This window comes from Mustelus asterias, chromosome X, assembly GCF_964213995.1.
Source record: "Mustelus asterias chromosome X, sMusAst1.hap1.1, whole genome shotgun sequence".
NCBI classification, from domain to species: domain Eukaryota; kingdom Metazoa; phylum Chordata; class Chondrichthyes; order Carcharhiniformes; family Triakidae; genus Mustelus; species Mustelus asterias.
This window is the reverse complement of record NC_135834.1, coordinates 11,377,306-11,389,929: the sequence shown is the minus strand read 5'-3', so window position 1 is coordinate 11,389,929 and position 12,624 is coordinate 11,377,306. Positions and strand designations below refer to the sequence as shown.

General features: G+C 44.3%; 1 protein-coding gene across 1 annotated transcript in view; it reads right to left on the bottom strand.

Annotated features, from left to right (window-relative positions):
• LOC144481847 (sonic hedgehog protein-like) overlaps positions 1-12,317 on the bottom strand; it is a 60,539-nt gene extending 48,222 nt beyond the window's left edge. Inside the window, exon 1 of the mRNA XM_078200998.1 lies at positions 12,136-12,317. Within this exon, the coding sequence (XP_078057124.1) occupies positions 12,136-12,317 (182 nt within the window). The remainder of the gene's footprint in view (positions 1-12,135) is intronic.
• Between the last annotated feature and the right edge of the window lie 307 nt (positions 12,318-12,624).

Below are 12,624 nucleotides of genomic sequence, written 5' to 3'. Positions count from 1 at the left end.
GTCAGCCTTGATTTCTGTCTCGAGTCTTAGAGTGGGACGTGAACCCATCGCCTTCTGATTTCCCAAGGTGAGAGTGTTTCCCAGTGAGCCACAGCTAGCACCTAATGGGGTTTAAATAAAACACTTGGAAATCAGATTCCCCTGATGTCTCAGTGAGTTACCATATGGAAGGTCACGGAGGCTAAATCCCTGGTTTGTGCTGCATTTACTGATTGTATATGGAATACAGTAGTGGTGGAACATTTGAAGTCAACACCTGGCTAAAGGATGATAAAACAATCATTGGCTAGAGTTTCGCCTCCTGAATGCTATTTCCGACTCACTGCAACCTGTGCGCACACAGGCAGTGTTGGGCTCGGCAGTATTGCCCTCCCAGAAAAAAGGACAAACCTGCATTTCCATGGTTGAATAAGTGGTTGTCACCCAATATTTTGGCTCCCGTGTGAATAATGACCAGTTGGGGAAGGTACTGGAGGGGCAACCAGTGCTCATAGGACCCCAACTCATTAAGGAATCAACTTCTTGAGGGAAGAGGGAGAATGTGGAGAGATAAAAAACTCAGCTCATAACTCAGGCGGTCATATCTTTGGATCAATTAAACACAGCATAGGTTTTCGATAAAGTGTGTAAGAATAAGGGTAAATATTCTTATTCTTGCACACTTTCTGAACTGAAAGAATTGGCTCCAAAACGACACTCCTTTCTCTCCAAGATCTTTTCTCCAGTTTTCAGGAATGTTTTTTTTTAGAAGAGTTGGTGTAACCCCCGGTAAAGTGATTTGCTGGCTGGGATATCAGTCTTTGGCCAGTGAATTCCCGACTAAATTACAACCCCTTGCATGTAACTTCCTGCGATGCAATACGGTTTCCTCCACTTCCGAGCAAAGGAGTAAAAATAGCCAAAAGTGTGACACATTCTGGGTTGGGATATTCAATTTTCAAAAATCAAAATAAAATTGTTTTAGTTAGTAGTAAATGTACAATTAACGGAGCACACCTCTCCCACATTCCGGAATATAGTCGCGGTGCCAAAATCCATTCCAAAGACACTGGCCTTTCTCAGGATGGGAGTGAGTTGCAGAAATGTTTCCTCTGCCATTAGGGCCCGCTGCGTGAATTTTATGTAGCTCTTTCATTATAATCAGCAAAATCAATCAACAATTTTAGACAATAATCAAATCTGAAAGGAGTCATGCAATTAGCGGGAATTCATTTCAACAACTTAATCATAACATTGCCTTTCAGCTGGTGGTGCTATGATGTGCAAGCAACAGTTCTTTTACATGGGTCTGTTTAAGTGTTGCCCCTCTATATTGCAGGAGGGGAGCCATTCAGCAGCCAGTATTTCACAATCAAGTGAAGTAAACTTGGTTTACTTTGTGATTTCCCAGTTTCATGCTGTGGTTGTAAAGGCCTCGGCAACCAGTCACATGTACAGCCAGTGAGTGTTCAGTGGTCTCTGGGTCACAAACCAGCATTAAAGTCAAACCCAAACATGTCCTCACTTAATGTTGCTCCGTTTGAACTTGGGGCCGTGTGATGAGTTGGTGGATCTTAGATGGCAGCTAAGGTATTTCAATTGACATCTTTGTCCTTGGACAGAAAAATAAGCGATTCACTATCTGTTGGTCCCCAGTAGAACTATTTTATAGTCTGCAGTGCTTGAATTATCGATAATAAATGCGTACTAAGCCCCTGGATACTTAGGTTATTTAAATAACACACATAATATAGGATCTACATGTCAAACTATTGTTTCTTTGAGCGACAGAAAATAGTTTGGTGCATTCGGGGGGGGGGGGGGGGGGGGGGGGCGGTGGAGAGAGAGAGAGAGGGGGAGGGAGTGAATCACAATTGAATGTTCCTGTGGGACGGTTTACTAACACACAGTGCTAATGAGAAGTGGGATCTCGCTCCACCAATACAACTGCCCACAAGGCATGTTCCCAATCTCAGTCCAACAAATAAAATAGCAGGAATGCCAATGTGGTTCTCAAGGGGTTAAACAAATGTCAGTACAGTAAATGTAATGAGAACAGAAAACATCCAGAGAATATGACCTAGGGTTAAAAGCCAGAGGTCAGCAGCTCTGCAGATTGTTCCTGGCAGGAAGAGTCCTAAATCCCAGCGGTGACTACAAATGGAGCAGTCATTCAAGTATTTAGATGATGTTGAAACACAACATTAATTGTTGAAGTCAGATAGCTGAGGCTAGAACTATTCACAATAGGAATCCTACTGGGACCCTTAAGCAAGACAATCTTTTATGACTTACTCTCTATCTAAACCTTTTGGTGGTCTCACATCTCAATTCACAGCGAATTGTTCTTGCTCACGCCCGTACCAACCAGGAAAGGTTGTTAACAGGGCAAGATGAACCTTGGAGACCTGCACACTTTCCAGCAGCCCCACGCATCACTTTTGCTGTTAGCAACTGTCAGCTGGAGCAACCCACTCAGAAAGGAGGAACTTGTGTTTTTAAATCACTGTAAACACTTAAAATATCTCATGTCAACTTTTAATCTGATGCACACCGAGAAGCTTTCTGTCCTCTCCACCACCCTCTCACCCCCAACAACTCCTGCCCAGTTGGGTTAAAGTATTATATATACCCTCCCCAACAATGTTTCTCTCCTTTTTTGTCCTTAAAGTGTTGCTGCGGAATGTTTTACACGTCAACAGCTCTTCAGTACCTTCCCAGAGAGTAACCAGAATGATTGAGGGGATGAAGAGATTGGATTATCAGGAGCAATTATATAAATTGGGAAGGTTCTCATGGGGAAGAGCAGCTTGAGGTGATTTGATTGCTGTTTTTTTAAACAATTTCTAAAGGGAACATGAACCATGACAAGTTGTTTCACCTTGTCCAAAACATGGCCTGTGCTTGAAGGGTGCAAATTCAAAACTAGTCCACTGAGTACTTCAGTGAATGAGTGATCAATCGACGGAGCAAGAAGATGACAGAGAGTTGGGGTAACAGGAGCATTTTCAGGATGGCAACATGTAACTGGTGGAGTGCCACAGGGATCAGTGCCAGGGCCACAATTGTTTACAATATATATTCATGACTTGGCTGAGGGTAATGAATGTACTATTGCCAAGTTTGCAGATGACACAAAAATGAGGATGACACAGTCTACAGAGGGATATAGACAGGTTAAATGAGTAGGCAAAAACTTGGCAGATGGAATATAATGGAGAGAAATGTGAAGTTATGAACTTTGGTAGGAAGAATAAGGGAGCTGAATATTATTTAAATGGAGAAAGACTGCAGAAAGCTGCGACACAGAGGGATTTGGGGTCCTTGTGCATAAATCACAAAAAGCTAGCATACAAGTTCAGCAGGTAATAGGGAAGGTCAATGGAATGTTCAAAGGGAATGGAGTATTAAAATAGGGAAGTCTTGCTAAAACTGTACAAAGCTCTAGTTAGACTACACCTGAAATACTGTGAACAGTTTTAGTCTCCTTATCTAGGAAAAATATTGGCATTGGAGGCAGTCCAGAGAAGGTTCACTAGGCTGATCCCGGGTATGGAGGGATTTTTTTATGAGGAGAGGTTATTAGGGTGGCATGGTAGCACAGTGGTTAGCACTGCTGCTTCACAGCTCCAGGGATCTAGGTTCGATTCCCGGCTTGGGTCACTGTCTGTGTGGAGTTTGCACATTCTCCTCGTGTCTGTGTGGGTTTCCTCCGGGTGCTCCGGTTTCCTCCCACAGTCCAAAGATGTGCGGGTTAGGTTGATTGGCCATGCTCAAAATTGCCCTTAGTGTCCTGAGATGCGTGGTTAGAGAGATTAGTGGGTAAATATGTAGGGATATGGGGGTAGGGCCTGGGTGGGATTGTGGTTGGTGCAGACTCGATGGGCCGAATGGCCTCTTTCTGTACTGCAGGGTTCCTATGATTTCTATGAGGTTGAGCCTGTACTGATTGGAGTTTAGAAGAATGAGAGGCGACTTATTGAGATGTATAGGATTCTCAGGGGGCTTGACAGGGTAGATGCTGAGAGGTTGTTTCCCTTTGTGGGAAAGTCTTGAACCAGAGGGCATAATCTCAGATTAAGGGGGTTGTCCATTGAAGGCAGAGATGAGGAGGAATTGCTTCTCTCAGAGGGTAGTGAATCTGTGGAATTCTTTACCGCAGAGGACTTTAGAGGCTGGGTCATTAAGTATGTTCAAGGCTGAGATAGACAGATTTTTAATCAGTGAGGGAATCAAGGGTTATGGGGATAAGGTGGGAAAGTGGAGTTGAGGATCATATCAGATCAGTCATGATCTCATTGAATGGTGGAGTAGACTTGACGGGCCAAATGACCTACTTCTACTCCTACTTCTTATGGTCATTCAAATGCAAATTCTAGATATTGTTCAGAAATATTTTGGGACAGTGTACGAGTTATGACGGTCATGACATGTTCGAGTGTAACATGTTCAGGTGTTAGCATGTGAATTTCATCTATGGTTTCAAAGCTCTCCAACACTGCAGTTTTCCCCTCTCTTCTACAGTCTATCAACTCACTGTCTGAGACTGATAACAACTCCCTTATTGTTAGATCATACAATTACCAGCAAGGATGGTGGAAGGGGAATTAGATGGACCCTGTTAAGCTCGCAATCCCTATGTTAGATGAGAAAATGCACAGAGCCACATTTCAAAAATATAAATGCGCAAGGCCACCACACAGGATTGGAATTCCCAAAAAGAAAACATTCAGTCACTTAATGTTTTGGGTAGGTTGGGGTCTAAAAAAGTAGAAAGTACCGAGGTGACATGAAACTTTACTCGACAGTCAAACCCCACCTGAATCACACTGACTGACAGTTCCGAATAGAAAATTTGAACTGACTAAAAGAAACATGCTTAACGAGCCAATGATACCCAGCGGCATCCTAATTTATAAAAAGAAATGAATAAAAAAGGCTGACAGAGTTTGGTTCCCTTCCCTCGGCGTAAGGATAAAGCCAACAGCAAGTATGTCCAAAGATTCTAAAGACAGATCCCTGGTTTGCTTAGTGGGCCATGGTGCTACCGAGCCATACAAACCAGCAAAGATGGGGAGTTAGGAGTGGGCGAGGGATCAGAAACAAACCATAGCTCCCAGTGTCCAGTTACTCTTGTTGACAAGTGTGCACACATCTGCGCATATATACATTCGTATACACACACACACGCTGGTGATCAAATAGCCTGCTGACATTGATTGATCAAGTGGTAATTCCTTGTGTAAGGCAAAGTACGAGAGGATTTCCAATGTCATTCAAACTATGCCCCAGCAGAGGGCAATCTACATGCCCCACCCTCCGATTCCCAGTATTAAACTGTGTGTTTAATTCTGCAAATTAACAAACAAATGAAATAGTTTGTCCATTCTGCGAGGAGTTAAAATATGGCGGAATAAAAGACAAATACACATGAAACAAAGCAGGAAATACAATCTCTGTATCTGCAATATACAATATCAGCTTTCATAAGCATGTTAAAAGATCATTCAAAAAAAAGAAATAGGCCTCGTTTACCTCATTGCCTCTGCTCCAGTTACTGCCAGCTGTTGATGGGAGTACAAGGCCCTTAGGGTGTGGCTGTCTGTCCATCTCTTGCAGGTAGTGGCTGACACTTGGCTGCTTTCCCACACTGAAATTATTTGTAATTTTATTTCAGACGATATCTGATAAATCAACATGCTTCGTGACAGCGTATTGTCCTGGTAATCCAAACAATTTCTGATTCCAGCATGTGTGACGGGGAGGGTTGGGGGAAGGGTGGGGGCCCGGGACAGAAAGAGAAAGCCTCTGAATCATGGTTATGAACTGCTGTGACAGGAAGTAGCAGGATGTAAATACGACTTGGCTCCCAAGGCTGTTTCCAACTGGCTGACAGACTCGCGTGAGAGACAGGCACTCACACCTCATTGTATGGGTGAGGCAGCTTCAACTTGTCACTTACAACGCCGGCTGGGCATAAGGCAGAGCAAAGACACCTCCATCCACAGGCTCGTGCCTGAGCACAGGCCGGTCACTGGCTTTCAACACACACGTTGCAATGTTTTTTACCTCACAACCCTCAAAAAAAATTCTCCCTCCCCGTCATAAAACAACTGACCCTTTCCCCAGAGACATAGTCCCTGGTCACCTTTCAGTGTCTTGTCCCAGTGATCAGTCAGAATAGTCCAGCTCACTACTTGTGGCTCAGCGGGTAGCACTCTTGCCTTGGAATCACAAGGTTCCAGGTTCAAAACCCACTCCAGGACTTGAGCACAAAAATCAAGCTCTGCCCCTACAGTGGCATGCTACAGAGGTGCCATCTTTTGACTGAGATGTTAAACCCCCATCTTCCTCCTTATAAAAGATCCCATATTATTATTATTGAAGCATTATTTCAAACAAAAGCAGGGGACTTAGTCCCGGTATCCTGGCCAACATTTATCCCTCCTTTAACATTACTAAAACAGATTATCTGGTCATTGTCACATTACTGTTTGTGGGATCTTGCTGTGCACAAATTTGGCTGCCATGTTTCAACAGTGAAAGCACTTCAAAACTCTAACTCCAACTCTATTGGCTGTCAAGTCCTTAGATATCTGGTGTTTGTGAAAGGTGCCATGTAAATGCGGTGGCACAGTGGTTAGCACTGCTGCCTCACACTGCCAGGGACCCTGGTTCAATTCTGGCATTGGGTCAGTGTCTGTGTGAAGTTTGCACATTCTCCCCGTGTGTGCGTGGGTTTCCGCCGGGTGCTCCGGTTTCCTCCCACAGTCTAAAGATGTGCAGGTTAGGTGGATTGACTATGCTAAATTGCCCCTTCGGGTTACGGGGATAGGGCTTGGGAGGGATTGTGGTCGATGCAGACTTGATGGGCCGAATGGCCTCCTTCTGCACTGTAGGGGTTCTATGATTCAAATGTGAAATTTGATCCTAAAAAGGCAACAAACTCTTTTCCTTCTGGCTCAACAACCACATGAACACTATTTTCGGCGGGGGCCCCTGGATAATGAGTGAGTGGCTAATCATTAGCCCTCCCCAGCTAGCAATAGGTCGTTGGGGGCTATGGGGAGGGGGCACACCAATGCTAGTTCTGGTATTCCAACTGATATTCCATTCCAATTTTCTTGCTGCACCTAGTGGTGCACTAAGGCAGACTTTTGCCTGTTTCCATAGCTAGTAATTCCCGGAACAGGTCGCTTGTCTGTCGCCAGGGGCTTGTAGCTTGAGGGGCGCCTCTCCACATCAAGCGTGGCTGACCAGGAGTCTCCCCCATTCTTACCGCCAGCCATTTGCGTGTTTGGAAAGATTTACAGGTCAACACACAACCTGTTTGGCTGTGTTACGAATGCATCTTCCTTGGCCATCAAGTCCTGGGTGGGACTCGAACCCGGAGCTTCTTGCTCAGAGCAGGGACACTACCCACAGCGCCACAAGACCTCCCTTCCATCTGATATATCCCAGCTGGAGTCAGCTGACTCCGGTCATAGATCACATGACTCCCTTTCTTGGGCTGCACGTCTTGGTGTTACAGAAGGCCTTTATCAACCAGGCCACTGGGGGAAGCTGCATTGAACTATCCTTTAAAAATATGGTAGCAATTTCTTCCTTGAAGTTCTGTCTCCCTCACAGGACTGGAGAACCCGATTTTTGTCCTGCTTCGCCCCACTCCCAACTAGTATGAAAAACTCCATCATGGGTATCTACAAGGGCAGCAGTGCTCGAGCACAGTCTGATGGATAAAACTCGCAAGGGAAAAAAAAGCACTGGCAGTGAACAGGTGCTGCTGGCAGACTGCAGTCGGATCCTGCATCTTTTGGGGGCTGAGACGGGGGGCTGGTGAAATTAGGCAGGATTTCTGCTACTGATCAGTCTGTCCATTCCTGCTAGAACTGGCAGGTGTGCAGGTCAAGGGATGAGTAAATTGGTAGTTCAGGCTCACATACCACTTTGATCTGGTACCGGAGCACCCAGCACCCATAGGATGGCACCTTCAAAGGCAGTGAGATTAGAACAGAACTTTGGGAATAAAAAAGGTTGCTCCACAATGGTTGAATCAGATTACCTCCGCCCAGAATAAGAGTATCACTTCAATATATTGTAGCTGCGAGGCCTTCTACGTCACGATGACAGCACCCTGCTGTCCCATTCATCTTACAGATTCTGTAGAGTCGATACAGTTAATAATGGGAAAGAATGCTAAATATGTAAGTGTTATACTGGGGCAGCTTTGACTTTATTAAAATAAAAAAGAGGATTGGCACGTTGACCTTATAATTCAGTTCAAATCCAGCCCAGACAGACGGATTTACAGTCCCTGGTGCTTGTAAAGGTCCCATGTGAAATGAGCTTGAGGCCCTCTCAGTCCAGCTCCTCGTGAGTGTGGATCCACTGAAGAGGACTGCTTGTTGGTGCTGAATTTGCAATCTCTCTCGCTGAGGCCATAAGGGTGGACTGGAGAAAGGAATCTTTTCAAACAGCTGCAGTAGGGGGCACTGCAGCGATAAAGACAGAGAGAAAGAATTTCCATCGCTCATCTTTGACCAAAGCACAAATTCTAAATAAAAAGGAAGCAGAATCCAAATAAATCCAGCTACAAATTTTATAAACAGTTTATGTTCCAACCATGTTCCATTTATCAGCTTGGAAGGAGAACACAAGAAACCATCAGACCCCTCGAGCCTGCCATTCGGTCAGCTATGATCATGTTGAAACATTGTTTGAAGGGGAGAGCATGGGCTTCTTTTCAGAGCACCTGTTCCATGGTGTAACAGTAAAATCATCTTACTCAATGTTAATGGCTGAACCTCTGCTCAGCTCAGCTTGCTATTCAAAGGTTTAGCAAAGGGAAACTGAAGGGACCATACATTTCTCATATTGCTAAAAAGAGAGACATGTTGCTGAAGCTTTTCGTCTTCCACTCATCAACAAGCACAAGAATACCAAACTGCCACAATTTATACTACAAGAGAAAAGGATGCTGATTGGATGGCAAGTTGACTCTGGCCAAGGTGTTGCCATGGGTAAAGCAAGCAAAACTACAGGCTCCCCAAACTCCCAGATAATTCAAAAAAGCAGCATGTGTTGAACATAGTCCTTTTGGATGCAGAAAACAGGTCCCTATGTATAAATACATGTCACTTCTGGCAAGTGTAAATGGGCTACGTTATGAGCATGACTGATTATCTTAAATTGGTTGTTAGTGTAGCGATTAGCATACTCTGGATTGTTCAGCAAGTGCTGCCCAATTGCGGAATTGCATCTAACAGTATATGTTTTGTGCGTTATAAGTGCAGTTTGGTGGAATCTGATTTGTATCCTGCCTGTTTTAAGCAACCAAAGGAACATGCTGTTTGATTTGATCAGCCAATTGTACAGCAACTTACCTGGCATTGCTCTGGCACTGAAATCCATACACGCCGTTGCTCAATTGTGTGGTAGGCAGGCTGTCTTTTTTATTTGAACCAACAACAGCATCCTGTTAGTGGAAAATACCACTCGCGCAGCCATTGCATAGTAGCAGCGTCAACCAGCTTGCTTAACTTGTTCAATTTTTTGAGGGGATTTGCCTTTCCATGGTAATTTGAGGTAGACAGGGCACTTTTCAGTTTTGGAAGTGGAAGTCTTTGACCCATTTGTTCACTGTACATCGTGCAAACCTGTAATGTTCTGATCAAGATAGCCATTGTCCCACAGGATAGCTTTTTGATGCGCTCTATTTCTCAGTATGAGGCCAATCTTGCAATGCATGGAGCTATACAAATCTCAATGTGTATACATTGACCAGTGAAGGTAGGCTTAAGATAGACAATAGTGGAGAACCCATTAGTAGATTCCTCAACTAGTACGTCGAAGAGAGGGAACACATCAGACTGCCCATTTCAAAAGTGAATGTGTGTGTAAGGAAACCATTACACGCGGCTGTAGATTCAAGCATTGTGAGCCTATCATCTACATATTGGAAATATGCATGGGATGGGAGGGTTAGGTCATTCTGTCAAAAACACATTTTTTGTGGAAACCAACAAAAAACATCAGCGATTACTGGACCTGGAGGGATCCCATAGCTCTGCCACCTATTTGGGCATACATAGCGTCATTAAAATGGTGTGGTACAGGAAGACGATGGCTTAGTGGTAATGTCACTGGAATAGTTATCAAGAGGCCCAAGCTAATCCTCTGGGGACAAGAGTTCAAATCCCACCGTGGCAGCTGGTGGAATTTTAATTCATGTAATAAATCTGGAATTGTAAAGCTAGTCTCAGTAATGGTAACCATGAAACGATAATTGTCAAAACTCATCTGATTCACTAATGTCCCTTCAGAGAAGGAAATCTGCTGTCCCTACCTGGTCTGGTCTACATGCGACTCCAGAGCCGCAGCAATGTGGTTGACTCTTAACTGCCCTCTGAACTGGCCTAGCAAGACACTCGGTTCAAGGGGAATTAGGGATTGGCAACAAATGCCTGCGACACCCACATCCCATGAAAGAATAAAGTAAAAAATTTAAACTTGAACTTGACTGCACGTGTTCCTAGGTCCAATGAGTAGATTCAGAAAATGGTGACCTGTTTATATTGCCATGATAAAGTGACACGATGCAGAATGTCAATGGCGTCCTTCAGCAACATGTTCTTAAATTAGCTCGCAGCGTGGATGAAATTCAGTGCTGGTGCCTGTGTCCCAATGATCGGCTGATTGAATCCTTCAGCTGTATGTAGAGTGCAGATAGTATTCAACCAGCCTACACTTGCAAAACCCAAAACAAACGTCTACTGTTAGATCTGATTCCGTGATTGGCAACACTTGCTGAACAATCCTGTACAGGACCTTGGTGAGACCACATTTGGAATATTGCGTGCAGTTCTGGTCACCTCACTACAAGAAGGATGTGGAGACACTGGAAAGAGTGCAAAGGAGATTTACCAGGATGCTGCCTGGTTTGGAGGGTAGGTCTCATGAGGAACGGTTGAGGGAACTTGGGCTTTTCTCTTTGGAGCGGAGGAGGTTGAGAGGAGACTTGATAGAGGTTTATAAGATGATGAGGGGGATAGATAGAGTGAACGTTCAAAGACTATTTCCTCGGGTGAATGGAGCTGTAACTAGGGGGCATAACTATAGGGTTCATGGTGGGAGATATAGGAAGGATGTCCGAGGTAGGTTCTTTACGCAGAGAGTGGTTGGGGTGTGGAATGGACTGCCTGCAGGGATAGTGGAGTCAGAAACTTTAGGAACATTTAAGAAGCTATTGGATAGGTACATGGAGTACTTCGGGATGATAGGGAGGAAATAGCTTGATCTGGGTTTCAGACAAAGCTCGGCACAACATCGTGGGCCGAAGGGCCTGTTCTATGCTGTACTGTTCTATGTTCTATGTAATCCTGAGTGTGTTAATAGCTACACTAACAACCAATTTAAGATCATCAGTGCAGTGTGTAACATGACTCATTTACCCTTGCTAGAAGTGACATACCTTCACAGACAGGGGCTTGCTCTCTGCAAACAAAAGGAATGTGTTCAAGCCGTGTGTCTTTTTTGAATTACCCAGGAGTTAGTTTGCTGCTACTTTCTCCATGGCAACACCTCAGCCAGATTCGACTTGCCAACCAATCAGCACCCTGGTAGTGTAAATTGTGATTAGAAATTTGGCATTCTTGTATTTGTCTTGATGAGTGCAAGAGGAAAAGCTTCAGTAATGTCTCTCTCTTTTCAGCAAGATTCAAGTTGCATACTACCAAGTGACTGTTTATGAATTTCTCAGTTGCAAATATCTCTGTCTAATCAGGAGACCAAGATCGATAGTCATCTGATATGTTGAAGCTTTTTTTTAAAGGAATAGACTATACGATAAATTAAATTCAATGGATTTGTTTCCCAGTGCCTTCTCTAGTCTGGAGGTCATTACCCACCAGAACACATTCAGGGCCACAGCTAAACAGTCCAGAAACACGGCCACATCTCACACCGACTTAAGTTAATCATACACAAAGCAGACGGAGGGTCAGAGGTCCCTGGGACATCAAACATCATGAACACAAAATAAGCAGCATAACCTCTTCAGTACCAGACCACATCATCCTTGGCTGGGTTTGGGAGAGGATGTTATATATTTTCAATCATCAGCCACCTCTTCCGCTCATCTGAATCACTTCTCCTCACCTTGTGCCAGAGTCTACTTTACTCTGATAATTGCCTGCGTCGTGATATGAACAGCTAATCGCTTCCTCTGGAACATTTTCCAGGTTACCCTGTGAATCAGTTATTACTGACAGCTCCTTTCCTCTTCCAACACTGTCAAAGCTCAGCTGGCACTGCAGCAAGGATGAGCCAAGACCTTGCATCGTTAACCATTTTGCTGCCAAATCTGTTTACCTAGTACAACTTGCCATTAGCTCGGGAGTGATTGACTGCAGTGTCTAAGAACCTGGTTCCTGCCGTACTCATACAAACTAAACTTAAGCCCAATGATGCAGGCTTTGGAACAAAAGATATTAACACATTTACATTCTACTGGGTTCCCTGGAGCTTTCCGCTTCATTTATTCCACAGCTGCAATCTTTGCTCCTTGACATTCACTTCTGAAGAGAGGTGAGACCCAGTTGTTGTATTTCACACCAGTGCATCTATTGGCTTGACACAAGTAAGGGT